The sequence below is a fragment of the Megascapheus bottae genome, chromosome 20 (genome assembly GCF_031878675.1).
Source record: "Megascapheus bottae isolate mThoBot1 chromosome 20, mThoBot2.hap1, whole genome shotgun sequence".
In the NCBI taxonomy this organism is placed as follows: Eukaryota; Metazoa; Chordata; class Mammalia; order Rodentia; family Geomyidae; genus Megascapheus; species Megascapheus bottae.
Window position 1 is genome coordinate 25,891,974 of NC_143528.1, and position 22,247 is coordinate 25,914,220.

The window sequence follows — 22,247 nt, forward strand, 5'->3', positions numbered from 1 at the left end:
TCTGACTCATAATCTTCTTCTTTCAGCCTCACAAATGATGGGGTTATAGCATGTATCACCAATCCAGGCTTGCCTCCTTTTTGATCCTGATAAAATGCCCGCTTCTCTGAACAGTTGTCTCCAAATGGTTCAACTGAATTGTTCCATTTTCATTGTTCACTCTCTCTGGGATGAGATTTCTCATTTTTTTATACCAGGATTAAATAACCTGTTCTGATTGGGTTTAAGTTAGGGGACATGTAGCAGACAGCTGGTAGTCGGTGTTGATAAGACCTTTCCGGCAGAATCCAAGCAATTAAGGGGTTTAGAAAGAACTTGCTTTCTAAAGAATAACTCTGCCTTCTTGTAGGTGCTAAACAAGTCATCTACAATAACAACTGATGAAAACTGACTCACTAAGAGATCCCAAAGTACTACAGAATACAGTTGAATACAACTCTATTTATGGCAGAATGGAGCAGATTATTTGTTCTGGTAAATTATTAGATCCTTTGTCCCAAAACTTTAAATTCATCAATCATAGTAGCCACATAATCTTAAAATGACTGTGTTATCTTTGGGATTGCAAAACAAGGTATGTTTTCATTTCAGGTTTTGTTCCTTCCTTGATCTTGATTCCTATTGAGTCCCAGAAAGTGAGGAGCCAAGTATGGCTTGGGTGAGGGTAGAGCCAGTGCCCTTTCTTATTTCCTCCCACAGAGGCCAGCAGAGTTCAACTTGAACTTATGTGACAGAGGGATGGGGATGTCTTTTGCACTTTACTGTTCTCCCTGGGATAGGAAACTCCTCAGAGCAGCCTTAGGCTTCATACTGTTGTGGGGACCTGAAGCCAAAGCTACACATAGAGGTGTGAAGTTGGGCTCAGGCCAAAATTAGGATTCAAGAGATTCATTATGCTTAGCCATTTCTTCTTCAGCACTTCCTTCTAGGGTGTGGCTTTCTTTGCTCATTCCAGCCTTTAATTTTTCTTGTGTCAGCACCTTTAGTGTCTGGCCTTTTCATATAGTGCAACTGTGTGAATACATGAAGTATGTAAGCCCACATGAATTTTCATCCCATTGAAATACTTTCTGAAAGCATGATACCACTTGCAAAATGGTATATTAACTAAAGTTCCATCCAGAGCCTTTTCTCCTCATTTCCCAGCAAGTATATCAGCTAGGCAATATTGCAACAAAAGCCTGTCTTTTTCTTTATTACAGGCTTATAACAGTAGATAGACAACTTGGCCAAAAGTCTTCACATAAGACTTTCAGCTAGGATAGCTATGAAGTCTCCCAGAATAATTACAACACACTGATACAAAGCCCCCAAATGTTTTTTTTTTAATCCCATCAAACCAAGACCACAACATGAGAAAATTCCACACATATTAACGTCCCCCTCAATTAAACAAGAGAAACCTATGGAAGAGATCATTAGTCCTACCTAAACTGAAGACTTACATTCCACATGCTGCTAACAAATGCCAGCATGATGTTGGAAGGTCTGCAAAATATAATTGTTCAAGATGGGCAGACTCAGTAGGTCTCACACAGATATATAAGAGAAAAATAAGTCCACAACTAGTTTTATGACCCATATTTGAAAAGTAAATACTGTATTTTACTGACCACAGCTATTGCCTGAGTTCAAAAGTGATGCTATCTTCTCTATGTTTTTTTTGCCAGTCCTGGCCTTGAGCTCAGGGCCTGAGCACTGTCCTTGGACTTTCTCAAGGCTAGAGCTCTACCACTTGAGCCTCAGCACCACTCCGGCTTTTTTGTATGTAGGTGGTACCAAGGAATCAAACCCCGGCCTTTGTGCATAATAGGCAAGAACTCTACCACTAGGCCAAACTCCCAGCCCCTCTTCTCTATGTTTTATAAGTAATGTAGAGGTTTTTATGTGTTTGCCATTGAGGAGCTGTGGATCAAAATTTGGCTATAATTTTCCTTTAGTGTTTGAACGGTTTGAGTTGTTTTTGCTTTAACATCTAAGAATCTAAGTACCACGAGGACAGACTATTTTTTAAATCCCTGATTGTGCAATTAAATCACAGAGGGCACTTACGAATATTTAAGACTGAACACCACAGACTGAGAATAGGGGATCTTTCCATAACAACAAAAGACAATTTCATTCAGATATCTATCCCCCCACCCAGTTTGTTTATTTTTAGTACTGCTCAGAATAGCTAAAGAAACTCGTTAAAGGAATAATTTTCTTTATTTTCATATATACTTTAACTCAATCAAACTGCCAAGAATTAATAATGCCTATTCTTCTATCATGTTTATTAAATAAAGTATTTCGAGTGTTGTTATCCACCTTCTTTTCAATACACTTAGTCATAACAATTACCATTGGTTTATTGACTATATGACAATGAAGCTGAGGCTTCATTCCTTTATTTTTGTGCTAATAAAATATACTTTAAAAGTCAAAATAATGTCAAGAATAATTCCTCTCCTAGCCCACTAACCCTTTGAGAGTTTGAACATCCTTGACACTTCTGGGAAGAATTCTAAATTTGTATTTTTTCCTTTGTATAGAGACTCAGTTAGCGTTTCTCTCCAATGCTTTTGTAATTCCCTTCCATACTAAGCCAGGAATAAATCACACGTTTGATTAAAAATATTAGAAGAAATATGGTTATATACCTCAGATTCTGCATTCTATCTCCTAAATTGTAGGAGCTTGTTTCTCATTAGAGGAAAAACTCATTTCTGCTCCTCTGGGTTCAAGCTCTTTTTCTTCTTCTTTTTTTTCCAGTCCTGGGGACTGAACTCAGGGACTGAGCACTGTCCTTGGGCTTTCCTCAAGATTAGTGCTCTACCACTTGAGACACAGCACCACTTCCAGCTTTTCTACGTATGTGGTGCTGAGAATCAGATCTGGGTCTTCGTGCACTCTAGGGCAAGCACTCTACCACTAGACCAAACTCATAGCCCCCCTTCTCTGAGTCATGTAATAGTCCTTTTCCTGTCATATGAGATGCCTGTAATAATTCTTAGTAGACGTAAGACTCAAATGGATGATATGCTTCAACCCAATCTTGATGCCTCCCAAAAAGTAAGTGGTACCTCCACAACAATGTGAAGTGATAAAAGTTCAGATTTGTTGAAAGGTGCCATCTGTTTCACAGAAGTTGGGTGACAATAGGACTCATTCATGAGGCATTGCCAGAATAGTACTTAACTCCATATATCCAGAGCATTCTGGATGTTTCAACAGCATTTTCCTTGGAACCATTGATCAAGGGTCTACTCTGTATATTTGTACATGTTTCCTTTCACATGCATTTTTCATATATGTACAAGAACAATGCCCTTCTCCAAAGCAGTGCCATCCCTTCTGTAATGACTTTATTTATTTATTATTCATAGAGGTATCAAAAGATACTAGCAATCTTGAATCATATAATTTGAATTCTGGAGAGGAAATTTTCTGGAGCATCTATACTGCAGTCATTAAGAGCTAGTGTACATCTGTTTGGTTTTTGCTTTTGTTTCTGCCAGTCCTGGGGCTTAACTTTAGGGCCTAAGCACTTTCCTTGGGTTTTCTCAAGACTAGACCTATATGTGGTACTGAGGACTCGAATCTGGGTCTTCCTGAATGCCAGGCAAGCACTCTACCACTAGGCCAAACTCCCAGCCTATCTGTTTTGTTTTTACTGCAAGGTATTAGAATGAGGAATTGGGTAGTACCCTATGCTACCATAGTACCCAGTCTTAGTTCCCTTTTTCCTGAGAGACTTAGAAGTGTTGTTTAATCTCTCTGGGTTTTGTTTCTGATTGGTAAAATATTCCTAGGGGAAAGGTAGTCTAATGTGTCATGCCCTCTTTCCTGAATTCTACTCTTGTGTTGAATTCTTGGTCCATTGGTTTTTCACTCTTTTTGTAACTTGATAATTCTACTAAGGAATATATATATATATATATATTCATGAGAGAGAGAGAGAGAGACAGACAGACAGAGAGAGAGAGAGAGAGAGAGAGAGAGAGAGAGAGAGAGAGAGAGAGAGAAATGAAGTACAGTTTTACTATGTAATCTAGGCTAGACTGGAAACCTAGGGCTCAGAAATTCCTATTTTAGCCTTCTGTGTTCTTGGGCTATAGGTATACATGAGCATACTCAGTTTTCTCCCATTTGATGGCACTGTAATTTACATGAAGTAATATGTACAGATCCTCATTTTTACAGTTGAGTTCCCTCACAAATCTATTTATCAGTTTCTTGTTGAGAAACATTTGAGTTGTTTCTAACTTGGGTCTGGATATTTACAACAAACCCTGGGAATTCATGAATACATGATTCCAAGGGTAATTTATTGAAGAAAACAGCATGTTCAAGGTGTGTAGAGTTGATTTTTGGTTGATTTTTTTCTCATAATACTATCCAATTTCTGCCTTCACACAAATTAATATTTCTCACTCTAGCAATTAAATCAAGCACATTAACTTTTAGTTTGCTATTTTGTGCCATTTGTTTTATGTGAGGTAGATGTTTTGCAATATTTAGATCAGGAAAATACTCAGCAGATGATGAAAGCACTTAAGTAAAATAGACAGCCCTGATAAAGAACAGAGGCCTATCTTTCATCAGCTAAGCTAGGTAAGGCTCATGTGAAAATTCAAGATATATTGCTTCCACAATATATCTTAAGTTTTAAAATTGGTTATTTTTTGTACTGTGTTTGGTCCAAACCTCATGTAAAACACCTAGAGATAAAATGGGCTCATTGTATATCATTTATGAACATTCTCCAGGGAATTCGTCTTGAGGGAACTGAAAGAACATTTATGTTTACATATCAGTCATATTGGAGTTTTCCACACCAAGCTGTATGCCATGCTCAATTTGCTATCTTAGTCATCAACAATTGGTTTTACTATCTATCTTTGTACTTACAAATTTATTTCTTTAACAAATTCCTATAAAACACTATATCCATTCAAACTAACTTTTAGATATTGCCCTCACCTACTTTTAAATTCTAACCTAACCTACATTTCAACAAATCATTGGCACATGCAAATATATTCACATTTCACAAGGGTAGAAACACAGTCTAACTTTCTGAGGTTCTAGGTCTTGAGGTTCTCTATCTCTCCCTGAGGTAATGGGACAGGAGTTAATCACTGTTAAAACCTTGTGAAATATGGTTAAAGCTTGATTCCTCATAGGCCTTTGTGGTAGCTCCACTTTGACCTTTTCCTTTCAAGTGCTGAGATGATGGAACCAGGGGAGATTAATGGCTTAATGCTAGTTCTACTTCCCTAGGGCAATTATCTGGAGCAAAGAATTGCCAATTGGACAGCCAAACTACCCTCCTGCTAGCAAGAGTCACTCTGAACCCAAAGTATGACTCTAGCTACAAAAAAAACCCAATGCCTCATTAGGCAGCTAACATTGGACTTTTGCCTCTACAAGCCCCAGTACATTCTAGACAATCCTGCACTGTGGCCAGAGGGGGATTGCTTCTTTTCCCAGGTGGCCCTGAAGGCACTCTGTGACCAGTACGAAGTCAGTAACTTACTAGCATAAGGAACTGTACACAATTCTTCATTTGTGAGAAGGGACTGCTGTGATTGATGTAGACAGCCTGAAAACATCCCCCTTTTCTAGCTACTTAAAGTAATGTCCAAGTAGCTGAAATTGCCCGAGAATAAAACTGATAGGAACAGCTGGCCAGTGGGGAAAATGACTGGGAAAGTGACCTCAGTGGCCCTGATCTCAGCGGTGAACATTGCAACACACACTCTTGCTGAGAGCTGTAAAATGCCTCTAGCCTGACCCTGAGGCATGAAAACCCATGGATTGAGCCTAAGGAAGAAGAAGCTGCTATATTAGGAGATGGCATATCCTACTCTCCACTGTCATCCACTCCTACTGCGGGCACCCAGCAAAGGCCTGAGATAACTGGAGATGCTGCTCACCTACCTGTGATTTCTACCTGGGTAAAACAGGAGAACTCAAGCCAGTTAATTTGTAATACTGGGAGCATCAGCTTTTCTGGTTCAAGAGGCCATGTTGCCTCTCTGGAAGTGCTTCCATCTGAAAAGTGAATAGCCAGCAACTTGTCCTCATGAAAAGCCCATGGATGGAGATATCCATTGCTGTAAGTTACCATATAACACTCTGCACATATGAAATGTGCGTGCTTGAATAGCAATGTTACTACATTAAAGAGACTTGCAACAGTCAAAGATGAAGGGAAGACATATGGTGACTTTCTGTGGATCACAGTGAATTCCTGGGCAATATTTACCACTCATATCGTGAGCATACAAGATTCTAAATCCATGTGAAAAATATGTGAGAGGATTACAGGTCCTCCTTTCTTGCCAGTCTCCTCAGTGTTGTCTTAACATCCATCCACATTCCCTTGACATTTACAAGCATAATCTGATGTTGAGATCACTGACCTCTCTGTAGTACCTGTTTATCTTTATCTACAAAATATTGTCATGCTTACCACCACTTTTTGGTGCTATTACAGGCAAAGGCCAGGTGAGGGAGCTCTCAAATGACTCTCCTGAGAGGAACTTTGGCCAGTCCAAGCCCCCAGAGGCATTTTATGTAAAAATTGAAGTCAAATATAACTGGAGGGAAATATCCAGGGCTGAGAATCCAAATAAGGAAAATAAAGGGAAGGTGTAAAAGACACCTTAATGTGGAGGCTAGTGGTGAAATGATGGCCTCTCTTGTCTTTTTGTTGAGATGCTGAGCATTAAAGAAAATAGCAAAATGAATCGAAAAAATTGGAGAAAATACTATTACGTAAAATTTGTTATCTATATATGTCACACATATCTGTATATGTACATACACATGTACATGCATATACATGTATATATGCATGAATACATGCATATCTAATTCATTGGTCATTCCCCAAAACATCATGCATTCGAGGAAACATGGATATTTAGTGCTGCTTGCACACATCATGTATTAAAAACTATGTCAGTTCACCTTCTCTTCTACAAGTAGGTAAAAGTTTCTTACTTCTCACCTGGGTGTGGTAGAATAAAGGAAAAGGAGTCTGCCAGATCAAGTTCATCCCACGTAGCTGACATGTACCCAAGCCCAGTTTGCAATTCAAGCACGATCCATTAATAATTATAATGTGTACTTTAACTATCTAAGTACTTCCAGGTGAGGACATTAGTAACTATCAGGGCCATTTGGGAACAGAACAGTGATCAGTTCCTGACATGTTCTACAGCTATACTTTGCTCAATGTCTATGGCACTGGAGAGTGGTAAGAAATGTAAAAAGGGGCTTATTGGGGTTAACCTGTTCAAAGTATTTTACATACATACATGAAAGTGGCATACTATGCTGTTTTGTTTAACATACACCAATAGAAATTAACAACAAAAAAGAAGGCGATAAAGTTGCTAAATCCCCTAGAAAGATCATTTGGAGATTAATGTTGTTTTTCCTACATAGTCTTTGATTTTAGTTCTAAGGAAAACATGCTTAAATGATGATGATTTTTTTTCTCTAAAATTCATAACTACAAGTTAGAAATAAATTTGAAATATGAGCATTCAAGGCAGTACATATGTTGTCAAAGAAACTAAACTAGATCATTCACAGACCTCAATTTTATTGGACAGTTAGGCACATTTTGGGATAAATGATAGTATTTTCTCTCTTAATAAATTTTGCTCTAATTCCCATGCTGAAATTTCTTTCCTTGCGATTAAAAAAATTATCTTTAAGTAGTTGTACAAAAGAGTAGTATTTAATAAAGCAGCTCATGAGTACATTGTCTTGATCAATGTCAACCCTTTCAACATTCTCACCCATTTTTCCTTGTTCACCCCTTCCCTCTCTTGTTCACTTTGTAGGAAGAAATTGACTGCATTCTCCACTCCCCTTCTCTTCTTCATTTTCCTACCTCTTTCTCCTTGACCCCATCCTATCTCTTTAAATATTTGTTTTGTGTTGTTTGTTTTGTGTGAGCTTTGATTTTGCCTTTCTAAGGAATTACACCACTTGATTTGTTCCTTGGATCTTCTGTATTTTAGTTCATATGTTTCTCTGTACTAGCCTCAAGGTAGCTAAATTGAGCTTCCACTAATAAGTGAAAAAAGTATCTTTTGTCTCTGGGCCTGTGAATGGGGGATCGCCTGGATGTCATTCTATGTCTAAAAAGCTCCCACACTTTAGAGACAAAGGATTCCTTTTCTGTCTCTTTTGAATATGAAATGATTAGAACAAATTCTTCATTGCAAAAGGTCTGAATGGAGTCTGTTGGCTTTAGCCCACCAAAACACACAAGTGTTTAGTCAAAGCTATTTATACCCTGCACATGGCACCATTGTGTGCTATGAGTCACAGGGTGTGGCCCACAGGCACCCAGTGGGTAAAGTATGCCACATGAAAGATGTGGTACTCATGTTGCCAAAATACAGAGAAGAACCACAATGATAAATGTTGGACTTGAAATCTTTGTACTGACATTTCAAGATGTGCAATATCTCATGAATTGCTTATTTTTTGGTGGTTTCTTTCTTTCTTTCTCTTTCTTCTTTCTAATCTGTTTTTTAAAAAAAGGATAATCAAGCACTAACATCTGTCTATTCCTGAGCATACAGTTGAACCAAACAATAGAGTAACTCTTACTCAAAATTTCCCCACCAGTAATGCAAATTTAGTTATTATTATAAATCACTATGAGAATATGTCCTTTATCAGATATTAAGATGTCTAATAAAAATCTGTGATGTTAATATTTATAGTTCTACTGGGAATGTATTGTATATGACAGAAAGATTATGTGATAATAATCTGTTTTTAGTAACACAATGTTGAACTCAATTTCCACATTTTGGTTCAATTAGAACTAATAATATTAAGAAAGTTTGGATGTTCTAGGATAAACAATACATCCTTGAAATTATAAGAACAGTTATCTGAACAAATTACTTAAATTGCTAATGAATATTTTAAGGAAATGCTAAAGCAAGGAGAAGATTCCATACATTTCTTTTGTCTGTCATGGGACTTGAACTCTGGGCCTGAGCATTGTCTCTGAGCTTTTCAGCTCAAGGCTACCGCCATACCCTTGAGCCATAGTGCCACTGTCAGTTTTCTGGTGTTTAATGGGATCTTTAGTGCCCCAGTTGGTTTTGAACCGAGATCCTCAGGTCTCAGCCTCCCGAGGAACTCAGATTACAGGTGGAAGCCACTGCTCCTGGCTCCCTCCACTTTTTTTCGTTTTTATTGTCTGGATAATGTATTGAGGGGTAACAGTACATTCATCAGGTAGTAGGTGCATTACTTCTCACACATTAATACCCCTTCTCACGATTTTGTCTCCATTTCCCTCCCACCACCCCCTTTCTTGAACTTTTTTTTTTTGCCAGTCTTGGGACTTGAACTCAGGGCCTGGGCACTGTTCTTGGGCTTTCTCACGGCTAGTGCTCTATCACTTGAGCCACAGCACCAGCTTTCTTTGTATTTGTATGTAGTACCAAGGAATCGAACCGAGGGCTTTGTACATGCTAGGCGAACACTATACCACTATGACAGCTGTCAGGCTGTCCATACAAATTTTATCTTCTAAGAGATTTATTCAAGATGTGGCTGGATGTTGAATATGTGAAAGGTAGTTTCTGGTATGTATTTGATGTGTTTATTTCCTGTGAGTTATTTTATTGGACTTTGATTTCAATTATGTAATTAATTGACAGGTGCAAAATTGATTAGGAGAAGGAATAAAAAATGAAAGAATTTATGAAAATGAAACTTGATAGCTTGACAGAGTATCTTAAGCAGTAATGGGTTATATTTTTAGCAAAACCAGAAGGATTTAAATTTTCCGCATCCATGACAGCAGCCTTGTTAAATGGAAATGCTTCCTAACGCCAAAGAATCTAGGCTGATGCAGAGCTCTTACCGGTAATGTGCAAAGCACTTAGATGTGACCAAGGCTGGTTTATTTCTGACTCCATTGGAGTGGAATTTGCATGGTGACTCAGAGCATTAGGATGGTTTGTGAGCCTCTCCTTCTCCAGCCTGCAGTCAAGGCGCCGCCATGCCAGGCAGAAGACTCACTGCAGTGTAATCGTCATGACTTAACCTCAGTGGAGGCCAGGAGCACGCAGTTAATTTGTCTTCCACCTTCTTGAGTTAGCTTTCAGTTTCCCAAAGCACACGTGAGTTGGACCACTTGGCCCGATTATTGTATGTGGACTTGTAGTTTGGCTCTGAAAATGACCCTAAAGTTTATTTGCATGAAGAGCTTCGTAGTTTCTTTCAGATTTATTCATTCATATATTTACTTATTTATTCATTGTATAGTTCTGGGAGCTATTCATGCACCGAGGAAAGGAACAACCTGCTCGGTTTGACCCATTCATTTAATGCCTATTTCTCCCTTATTATCAAAATGCTTCATGTAAACCGTATTTGTTAATATACACAGCATGGAAAAGTACAAACTGATGTAGGCCAAACATCTCCCAGTATGACCTATCATAAACACACCCCATTTCCTGAGAAGAATCATGGCTATTTCCTTATATCTACTTTTATTGATTACCTTCACATTTAGCCTTTGCAAAGAATTAAGGAACATTGTAACAAGAGACAACAAACTTGTTGATCTAAACAAATAAACTCCCTGTTAAACATCATATTTTTGACTTTGGCAAGTTTTTTTTTAAACTCAAATGCCAAAATATTGTTACTTTATATTATTTGTCTCAATAATTTCTCATATTTTTCTTTTTCAACTATCGTGTAAATACTATCATATATGTTCCATTACAATCATGAATAGATTGGATTGGGATTAATAAAGATCCTAGGCCTAAAACATCTATTGTTCTACTCAATAATTCTATACCAACTTCTCCCCAGAAGACTTCTTTGATTTCCCTCCGAGGATTGGGCCTTTCTCTTTGTACTCTCATGATACTCTATCACAACACTGTTACCTGATTTCTTGTTTGCTTCCTCGTCTAAAGAATGAGATGATTGGTTTGAAGGAATGTTATATGCATCTTTATTTTCCCAGTGTCTAGAAAAGAATGCTTGGTATATAATTGATACTTCAGAAGATTCACTTGGAGAATCGAAAGGTAAAAGTATTTATCAATGATGTCCCACTTATAATCACATATAAGAAAACCAATTTTCATCTATGTAAACAAAATTGTCTAACTTGACACATATCATCATGAGGATTTAAGTCATTTACTATACAGAATGATTTATTTCATGTTCTCTAAGCAATAGCATTTTAAAAGGCTTAACTTTTTTCAACATTTTGGATATTATTCGCATTCACCCATGGGGATTTCATATACAAAGTCTTCCAAATGTTTTCAGTAATTAGTTACTAAAAGGAAAATAATAGTAATATGTGCATATGGACCTTGATATTCAGAGAAAAGAGGTGTGGTGTCATTTTATATTGGGAATGGAAAGTCAGGAGTTTTATGAAATGTGATGCAGTTGCTTCCATGATATATTGTCAGACCAATAGGAGATTGTGAAGAGCTTTTATGGACAGTATAAATATTTTGAGCCGTAGGCATCACTACCAGCTGATATTTTCTTTCCTCAGGACCAGCTGTTCAAGAGCATCTCGGACTAGAGCCAGACACAGTTGAGGCTTGGATCTAACTAAAGACCGACGCTGATTCTTCTGCAGCAATGTCGGTGTTAGAAGAAAGCCGACCATTTGCTCAACAGTTATCCAATGTCTACTTCACGATCCTCTCACTTTTCTGTTTTAAGCTTTTTGTGAAAATCAGCCTGGCCATCCTCAGTCATTTCTACATCGTGAAAGGCAACCGCAAAGAAGCGGCAAGGATAGCAGCTGAATTTTATGGAGTAACTCAAGGACAAGGTAAGTTTATGACTGCGCTCTTGTTTCAAGTGGAGTTTAACTGGCATTTGATCTGCACTCCAAGAAAACATCACATGTTTTCTTTATGGAAGATTCTGTAAACTGTGAAGGAAAATTCTTGTAACTCACTCCATGGCTTCATGAAAAACAAAATAGTTATTTTCTTTGGAAATGCTTAGGTTAAAATCAAGGCACCACTGGAAAAAAAAGACAAATGGAGGAAACTATTAACATATGTCTTTTCTCTTGATAAACATTAAAAAAAATCTTACATACTTCATTTACCAAGTCATGGTTTGAGAGATTCATTTTAAAGGAAACTGAATGATTATATAAGATATGTCAACATTTTAACATTTAACAGCATTTTAAATGAAATATTCAGTTGTGTGTGTTTATGTGTATTTGAATGATCCTGGTTATTAAGTGGAGAGCATGTAAGATTTTATTTTATACAATTTTCAATTTTACTCTAAATTGAAATACAAATATGAATATTTACGGTATATGTTTTCCTTAAGGGATTGTAATTGATTTGCTCAGTTGGTGAAAACTTAATTATTAAATGATAGGCACATGAATTAACAAATTTTATGAGTGTGTAGTCAATTGCATCTGTATTTTCTTAAAATAAAATGAAGTATGGGGTGAAATGAAAACAATATTAAGCAGACTTTAAAATTTTGGAAAACCATTTAAGTGAAAGTTATCAAGAGGATGGGCTTCAAATAGGCATTTTAATTTCAGATAACTTTTCAATGAATTTTTGATTTGAAATGAATCAGACATGCATGAACATTTTATAGCCCAAATATCTTCAAGTCAATTTAAATATACAGCATCTAAACCTAGGCCACTTTTATTTCCTCAAACTGATTTTCCTACATTTTTCAATTTGTGATATGACTCATTTTAAAGTCTAGGTCACACACACTATTGGTATGTGGAAAGTTGAATGAGAATGCAAAATCTTTTGTGGTATTGAGGTAGGTAAGAGTACATTTTTTTATGAGAAAAATTGCTCTTTTGAAAAGTAAGGAATTTATATACTAACTCAACATGACAAAATTCTAAATGCCATGGAAGATTCTAATGGGGAAGATGAAATTTTGAGGATTAAGGCAATATTCATTCTTTTATCTACTTCTACTACACGAAAGGCATAACCACTTAAAGGTGAAGTTCTTATTATGTAATCCAATGGCAAATAGTAAAACAATTCGGTTGGTACGTGGAATATTTGCATACCTAATAGCAAATACAGAAATCTAGAGTTTAAAACAAAAATCTTACTTCTAGATACAAAACTAAACCAGTTAGGAAATCATGAGATAACAAAATTTATACTCCTGAATAGCCTATAACTTATTACCCCATAGTCAATTCTTGTGTGCTATAAGAATTATACATAAAGCAATGAAATGTGGGAATATTATATTTATCTAGTCATAAGGGGGCAATGGATGCTATTTCTTGTATACATTTATGAATATAAAGAGAAAGTCTCCCTGTCTTTGGGCTGACCTGTGTGTGCTAGCACACTGAAGCATAGTGGGGGAAGGCTGTATGAAATGGCTTCCATTTTCTGTCTGCTTTCATTCAATATTCTTCCCTGGGATAGAATTGTAGCACTCTAGGATTTACCCCAAAACAGAACGGATGATATCAGTATTCCTTAGCAGCAAATACATTTCCTGGAAATATAAAATGGGAACAAATTTATAGAAAGCTTTGTTTCTGTCTTAATGTCAGATTTAGTTAACAAAAACCCTCTGATACCATGTGCTTATCATTATATACTCAACAACAGATGTGTATTGTGATTTTTTACTCTTTCAATGATAGTGCCTAGTTTTATTATAAAGTTAATAGAGTAAGTCAAGAAACTTTTAAAGTCCTTCTGCTAATTGGGAATTCTTCCTTGCCAAGGAGAATTACTATTTTCTGTATTTCTTTTTTTCTAAAGTATTTTAATTTTGTTTGTATCTTGTCTTTAGATTGATTGATCAGGCTTAATTGTATCTGTTTTATCCAGCAATATCTTTCTTCCTTAGAAATATTATCACTTTCATCCTACGTTCACTGAGGTTTCTTATTACTGCTTTCAAGGCTTAGTCAGATTATTCCTTGGCATTGTGTGTGTGTGCGTGCGTGCGTGCGTGTGTGTGTGTGTGTGTGTGTGTGTGTGTGTGTGTGTGTGTGCGTGTGTGTGTGTATGTAATTTCCAGATTCTATCAAATAAGACCATCGTGTGTATTTTTTTACATGTTTCCCAATTATAGAAAATCCTATTGGTAATAATACCTCGGAAAGCAATTTAAAAAAATCTGTTTATGCTGGGCACAGTGGTTTACACCTGTAATTCTAGCTAATCTGGAGGCTGAGATATGAGGATTATGGTTCAAAGCCAGCCTATGCACTAAAGAACAAGAGACTCTTATCTCCAATTAATCACTAGAAAATTGGAAATGGGGCTGTGGCTCAAGGGGTAGGATGGTAGCCTTGAGCTGAAATGCTCAGGGACAGTGCCCAAGACTAGAGTTCAAGCCCCATGACCCACAAAAATAAATAAATAGAAATCTGTTAATCTGTTCTGTTGTAACGAAGCTCAGATTTTTGTATAGGATTTTTTATAGGATATTTTGTTTTTGTTTTAAGACAGTATTTCATCAAACTGGAGACCAAAGCATGATTGCATATGAGATGTGAGGAGTTAAGTTAGCCACTAAAATAGCTTAAAGCATTATCTTCTTGATCCCTTTACAATTCAAATAAAATTTACATATCTACTCTTTTATCTTGGAAGATGTGTAAACCACCATCATACTGAAGGGTCCTATTCTTTATTATGTTTCCATGCATCCATCATGCTGTTAAATGTACTGATTAGAAGCTCGGTTTTTCAGAAATCATGTCTATTTTTAAAGGTGGCGCTATACTTTAAGACTGACTGTGAGACTAACAAAAATAGAAAAGTGTTTTCAGCTATAATGTTAAAGGTGTTTTCAGCTGTAATAGAGCTATAACAGTGCAGAGCACAAATGAGGATGTGGAGGAGAGCATGAACTTTGTGAAGTCATTGTAACAGCTTTGAAGATGTGAACTACTAATAGCCCACGGGCATGTCAAAATGCAGCTTTTCTTGTCTGTTAAGGGCAGTTCTTTTCAAGTTCATTCTTAGACTGAAATAATTCAGTAGAGCTACGTCCAAGTATACAGACTTTAGTATATGAGCAGCCTTGATATTAAGACAATGAAGATATAGGCCACAAAAATGACAAAATGTGTTTACATTCTGTTTGAGGAGCTAGGATATTGGTACCTAACAACTACTTCCACATACACTAAATAGCAAATGATTCTCAAGAATGAAAGGGCAATTTCATGTTGGGCCTTTAGAAATACGTGCAGAATAGTAGATGTTGAATTGACCCTTGGAACAGAGACAGGATATATGGATGTACTTGAACTATGGAGAGATTGTAAATTTGTCTGGAGTAGAGAGTTTATGGTAGAGAATACTAACAACAAATTCATCCTCAATAGAAAAGAATTTGAATGGCAGCTAAGCAATTTGGACTTAATTTTGAGGGCACTGATTCATTAAGAGTTTGAGTATTAATAAGTTTGGAACTCCCAAAAGATATTAAAGAACCATAATTTAAGGTAGTGATACACAGATGTGATCTCTGGAGCTGTACAATGATAAATTTGAAACAGATAAACCAGTTGAGACCTCACTGTAAGATGAGACCCTAGACTGTTTTGGTGGTGCTGGCAAGAACGTAAGAGAAAAAAGAAAAGAAGAAAGAATGAATCTGCTGGTGCCTTTAAATATCACAGGCAGAGCAGGCAGAAAGAACATTAAGTTGAGGTAAACCAGGGTCTTAGCTTTTCATATCAGTTTATCAGGCAGAAGGAGGATTAATTAGCCACAAAGGCCAAGGTGCATTCTGGGAAGGTAGACCGTTAAATGCTTGCTGAATCTGTGTGTCACCTACTTTTGGTTACTGTAAAATATCAAGAAAAAACAGGAAGTAGGAAAGCTACAAACTCAATTCTAGTCTTGTATTGTGTATTTTATGAATTTTTTGGCTTTTCAGGAGAAGATAATATGATGTTTTCAGACCATAGAGTTTTAGTCACCCTGAAATTTTACTGCTGGGTGTAAATTAATATATTTGCACCTTCAGAAAAACCTTCAGTGGTTGGCGTTGTTTGGATGGGGCTTTGAATTTGTTCCAGCTTTGCTGATATATTAGGTTTCTGAGCATGCAAGGCCATGAACACAATTTTGGGTTGTAGAAAATTTCTCCAGGTGATGAGCCTTTGGGATGTGAATTGAGAAATGGACAGCTGACCTTCAGCTTCTTCAGGCAGGCCTTTCCCTAGAGCATAGAATGTATGCAAAACCACCTAAGAGAAGATTTGTGTTACTGTTTCCTTAGTTTTAAGGTTGTCATTAACCTATTGCTTTCATCACAACTGTGGATGATACCTGAGAATAGGATTCACTATAGATATGCTACCTCAAGTCAATTGGCAAAACAACTTGTCCTTTCAGGGAAATAGCACAACTTGGGTAGGCAAAGCAGCTAAAATTTGACATAATGTTGCATCCTTTGTTTCTTCATGAGCAGATGTGATCAACGCATTTATTTTACCTGTTTCTTAGTAAAAAAAATTCGTTCTGTGAATTTGTATTGCTGTTGTGTTGACTGGATGAGATTGGCTATGCGTAAAACAGGCCAAAATCCTCACAATGAAAACTTTCAGCAAATTAGTCAGATAACTCCTTGAAATGGTGTTTGTTTTATAAGCGCATAAAAATATCCTGAACATGTTTTGGACACATTTTCTGTATTTAAGTGAAATAGCCTCACATAAGAATAATGGAAATAATGCAATTACTCATAAAAGACAAAAGATGTCACATTATATTTGAGAGTACTGTCATTATTTTTTAAAGTGGTTCTATTTTGTATAGCTCTATTATTATCCTCAATTCCTAAGCATTTTTTTTGTAATTCTAGGGGGGAAAATGAACTTCAGGGACAAAGTTGCAAGTGTAGAAATGACTGTCAACTTTTGATGTACTCATACTTTCTTCTTTGATTCTTGGAGCTAAAGAACTTGACACAGTTGGTGGTAGCTTAGGAGGAATCAGGTTTTTCTAGAAATATTCTTTTTATACATTTTGCTCCTATCTTCTTTCCTTTAGTCATTCAATCACTCATTTATTACAGTTTATACACAGTGTTAATTTGTGCATGTACAAATTCAAAAGTTCTGTGTTTGGCATTAAAAATAGGGTATTTCCCAAAGTACTAGTCCACAGAAGAGAGAAAATAACCAAGTAATTTTTAAAACATGATGTTATCTTATTAAGTTAAAATGCTATGAGAGATGGAAAGAGTTCTGCCTGAGATATTGTTAGGTCAAATCTGTGCTAAGAATATCCATACATATTTTTCTATGTATTCCTATTTTCCATAATATGTTCCTATCCATAATGCTAAAGTAAACAATTTCCAATTCCCATTTGAACTCCTCAGAAACTTGTTCGCATCTCAGTCTGCAATTTCTTTCTCATGTTCATCTTGTTTTCTTTCTTATCTCTATCCTGTTTTCTTTCTTTTTCCTTATTTTTCAGTACTGTGGTTTAAACTCAGGGTCTTGTTCTTTTCAACTTCCTTGCTTAACTTGAGCCATGTCTCCAATTTTCATTTTGCTTTCTATTTTGGAAATTGAGTCCCATTGGAGTTATTTGCCCTGGTTGGCCTGGAACCATGATTCTCTGGACCTTAGCCTCTTAATTAGCTAAGGTTACAGAAATGAGGCACAGTTGCCTGGCCCTCCACCTGTTATTTCTAAATCATATAACCCTGGCCTAAAGACAGACTGAAGTTTTATTGTTAAAGTGATTTACTTTTAGGAAAGGTAAAATGCTTATTAGTTATTTACTAATTTTTTTGAAAATCACTAACTGTGCTGGTGAAAAATGTTCAAAATAAGTTGTATAGTTTGAGGGTAACCACTGACCAAGTTCACAAACTTTTCATATAGTAAGGTTGGAAAAATCCATGGAAAGTAGACCTTATGCATCTATTTCTTCTATTATTATTTACTTCACAAAGTGTTGAATTTTTTAAATTATATACTCCTGAATTTAACTCAGTTAGATATCATGCTACTCTTCACAGTGTTATGTGCTGATGTGAATATATGCTATATATAATATATTACTTTTTAATAACAAGAGAAGGCTTAGAATAAATGAGCTAAACCTTGCACATATAAAACAAGCAATCACTAGGCCAGGAGTTTGGCCTACTGGTTAAAGTGCTTGCCTAGCATGCATGAAGACCCGGGTTCGATTCCTCGGTACCACATACATAGAAAAAAGCCAGAAATGGTGCTGAGGCTCAAGTGGTAGGGCTCTAGCCTTGAGAAAAGTCCAAGGACAGGGCTCAGGCCCTGAGCTCAAGCCCAGGACTGGCAAAAAAAAAAAAGAAACAAATAAAACAAGCAATCATCCATTAAGTCGAAAGTATATGCTTAGGAGACTAAAATGGGAGCATCACAGTTTGAGGCCGTCCTAGGTGAAACGTTCATATGACTTAATCTCAACAGGGAATGCTGTGTGTTGTGGTGCATACATGCACTCTAAACTAACTAGAGTAGAAGCATAAATAGGTTCTCTGTCTAGTTCTAGCCTGGGGAAAAAAGAAAACCAAGATCCCACCTTAAATTTATTTTTTTCCCACCTTGATTTTAAGGAGAAATGAAAAGGATGGAGCCTAGCTCAAAGGGTACACACTTCCCTAGCAAGCACAACCCCCTAAATTTCAGTACCGATACTTTCTTCCCCAAAAGAAAAAAAAATAAAAGAGTAAGGTTTTGTAACTCTTACTGTGTTAGTATTCAGGAGGGAAAGGAATTGAGGTCAGCTGAGAGAGTATAAAGCATTTTGCAGAGAAAGAACAATTTGAGTCAGAATATATTTGGTTCCACAGAAGTGGAGACAAAGCCAAGCTGAATATAAATAAAACAAGGAAGAGGAAAGGGGAGACTTTAGAATATGGAAGCGAAAATGCTGGCTGGAACTGGAGCAAAACATAATACTTGTTGGAGAAAAAGGCAGCTAGCGGGTGTCAAGGGATTTTTGATCTTCTTAAAATCATACATCTAAAAATGCATAGTTGTATTCAGAGTTTCTTATGCCCTTACTGGACTCAGCATATATTATGATGTCATTAGCTAGTGATAAAGTAATTACCACTGTAAGTAGTTTACAAAATCTTTGGCATAAGGAGTTAATATGTCATTACATGAATTTCTGGAACTTCCCGTCAGAGATGCTGGAAGGTATCCTCAATGGGGGCTAGCAGTTGTGTGCCCCCACGTAATTCACCACAGCTCCAAGCATCTCTGAAGGAATTCTAGCACATTAAGTATATTTTCTAAGCTGGTGGAAGATGATTCCACTGACAGGCAAACCCTTGTCATTGGAAGCAGTGGTGTATTTAGAAGTCCTTTCCCTCCAAAGCTACCTTCAGCTGGAAAGAATTAGAGAGGAAGGCAGGAGAGAGAGAATGAGCACAGAGAAGTAAGAAAGAAAAGAAGAGAGGAGAGGAAGAAAGGAAAGTCAAAGGAGGGAAGAAAAAAAGAGTTCGCTTAGGGACTATGCAGAACTTTAGTCATTTCTTCTTTGCTAGACCCATAGGGAAATAAGAATTCATTCCTTCCAGCCTCCCTAACTACCCTCCCCCTCCAACCCTGCCCCAGTGATGCTATGAGCACATTCTGGGATTCTAAGACTGGAAATGCTCAAACAATACCAAGTTAGAAGGGATAAACTGAAGGTTTAACTAAAAGTTTAGGCTAAAGGAAATATATACTAGAATGATGCTTCAGAGTCCTGCCAAGCATCTTTGGTTTCACTGAGATTAGATGAAAAAAATTGACTCACTAAGTGTATTTAAGTGTTTTCTACAAAAGGAAAGTATGAAGAAACAATGATTCCACAAACCTCCTTCCCATCTTTAACAGAATAACTGTATTTCCCTGAATCTTCTTAAGTTAAATCAAGGGATAAAACAATGTTTTATACTCCACTGTCCCCCATTTATTTAAATATTATTCATATATGCACATCATTACAGAATACATTACTATATGCATCATCCCTTCACATCCTTTTCAATATGCAATATTAACTATTTCAATATTCTAGAAATTAGAACAGTTAACTTTTTGAGCCTGTGGAATGCACATAACTGTGAAATAGCATGAAGGTATTCTCTCTTCACTAGGTCAACTTAAATGTTCACATCACTATGATCTACTGAGTAAAATAGAAGCATTCAGCAATGTATATACTATTTTCAGAAGGCTTACAGTCTTAATCTATAGGCAGATTATAAACCAGCTGAATTTAATACCAAGACGCCACACATGTTCGTCCATAGAAGCACTGTTCACAACCAACCCAATACGCAGCTTGATTTAAAGGACAACTGACAATGGCAAAAATTAAAGTGAAAGTTTGCCATTTACTACTGCCCTTCTGCCAAGCTACTTATTAGAGAGAATTGGGTGAGGCTACCACTGATGGGTGACAGGAAGCCATCCTTCTAAAAGGGTTTCAACATACTACAGCCATATTTAAATCATGACTACAGACGCATTGATGGTGTTGTGATTCAACTCCTCAGTACAACCAAGCACATTTTTTCTTAATTGCTGCGGAGACTTACGAACATTTTTAGTTTCCAATTTCTGGGAAAATGATCATATCTAACATCCATTAAGAAAAAGCAAAAGAAGGGCCAGGAGTGTGGCTTAGGGGTAGAGTGCTTGCCTCGCATGCACCAAGCCATGGGTTCGATTCCTCAGTACCACATACACAGAAAAAGCTGGAAGAGGCACTGTGCCTCAAATAGCAGAGCACTAGACTTGAGCAAAAAAATGTGCAGGGAGAGTGCCTACACCTTGAGTTCAAGCCCCAGGACTGGTGGGAAAAAAAAGAAAACTTTTAGTAGGATGAAGTGATTCAGCAAACACATTGCCGACTTTGTAAACTTACTGATTGAAAACTCTAACATCATAAATTTGTATTTGTGATGAGATTTCTCATCTAGTAAAAGCTATATAGAAACAAAGTTTTATGGAAATTTCATATTCAACAACAATAACAACAAAAATGACCAAGCTGAGTTAGTGAGAAAAAGCTCCTTCTGAATGTTAACTACTAAAACAATAGTTGCATGTCTAAGTGGTATAATATTCCAAAAGTATGAGAGAAATGGAAGTCTATTTAAGTAAACAGCATTCAGCATCCAGTAGAACTGATGAGATTTTTACATTTTTATTCATAAAGATTAATTTGCTTCAAATATATGGATTTTTAAAATTTATTTGAGCCACATGTTTTACCCTTGTACATTCTTTAAAAAAGAATGTATAAATGATCTCAGATATAGTTCAGCAGGATCATAAGAAATATGATTACAAGTTTGTTATTTGTTAAAGATACCTGTGTAATAAAAGGAAAAAGAACATGTGACAATTCATCTAATATTCATGAGGCAAATGTAATTCTTGTCAAATATTTGATTAGAAATTGAAAGGTAACAAGACAAGAAATAATCTGCAGTGTATATGGACCTAAGGATAGAGAATCATTTCAGATGATCATAAAAATAAATCTTCAATTTCAAATCAATGTTTAAATTCTACAATAGAGTTGCAAATTATATTCCAAAAGCTATAGCTTCCAGAAGCACTAGCTGCTTCATCACACCCCTGCAAAAGTCTATCTGAAGATGACTATAAGTCGTGAACTAGAAAATTACTTACCCACTAGACAACATGTTAGAAATGGACTACAATTTGTGGTAGCCAGAGCAGGATGGGAGGGAAAACAATGGGGGGAAACAAGGGAAAATGTGACACTGTTCAAAAAGAAATGTACTCATTAAAGTGACGTAACTGTAATTCACTGTACATCACCTTTACAATAAAAATAAATAAGATAGATTTCTATCTTCTCTCTTTAGTATGAGTCCATTAAGTGATAAAGAACAAAGAGTTTTCACTACAAAAAACCTGGTTAGCATATAAGGGAGAACTAAAAATTTTACCCAAATGGAACATCTTATGACTTTCTAAACCTGACAATGTGATATCAGGCTAGGAATATCTTAATTTTTAAAAACATTCTAGCAAAAGAACAGTTTTCAAAATAGGTAAATCCTAAGTGCTTTAAAAGTATATTTGACTTTTTTTTTTCAGGGCCGGGAGTTTGGCCTAGTGGTAGAGTGCTTGCCTAGTATGCACAAAGGCCTGGATTTGATTCCTCAGTACCACATATATAGAAAAAAGCCAG

The 22,247-nt window shown here is 36.5% G+C and overlaps 1 protein-coding gene across 2 annotated transcripts in view; it reads left to right on the forward strand.

Annotated features, from left to right (window-relative positions):
• The first annotated feature begins 11,604 nt into the window (after window positions 1–11,604).
• The window catches only part of Asb5 (ankyrin repeat and SOCS box containing 5), a 65,034-nt gene continuing 54,391 nt past the window's right edge, over window positions 11,605–22,247 (forward strand). For both annotated transcript variants that reach the window (XM_090353777.1, XM_090353778.1), the window contains exon 1: window positions 11,605–11,857. In XM_090353777.1, coding sequence (XP_090209903.1) covers window positions 11,662–11,857 — 196 coding nt within the window. In that variant the 5' untranslated portion in view covers window positions 11,605–11,661. The remainder of the gene's footprint in view (window positions 11,858–22,247) is intronic.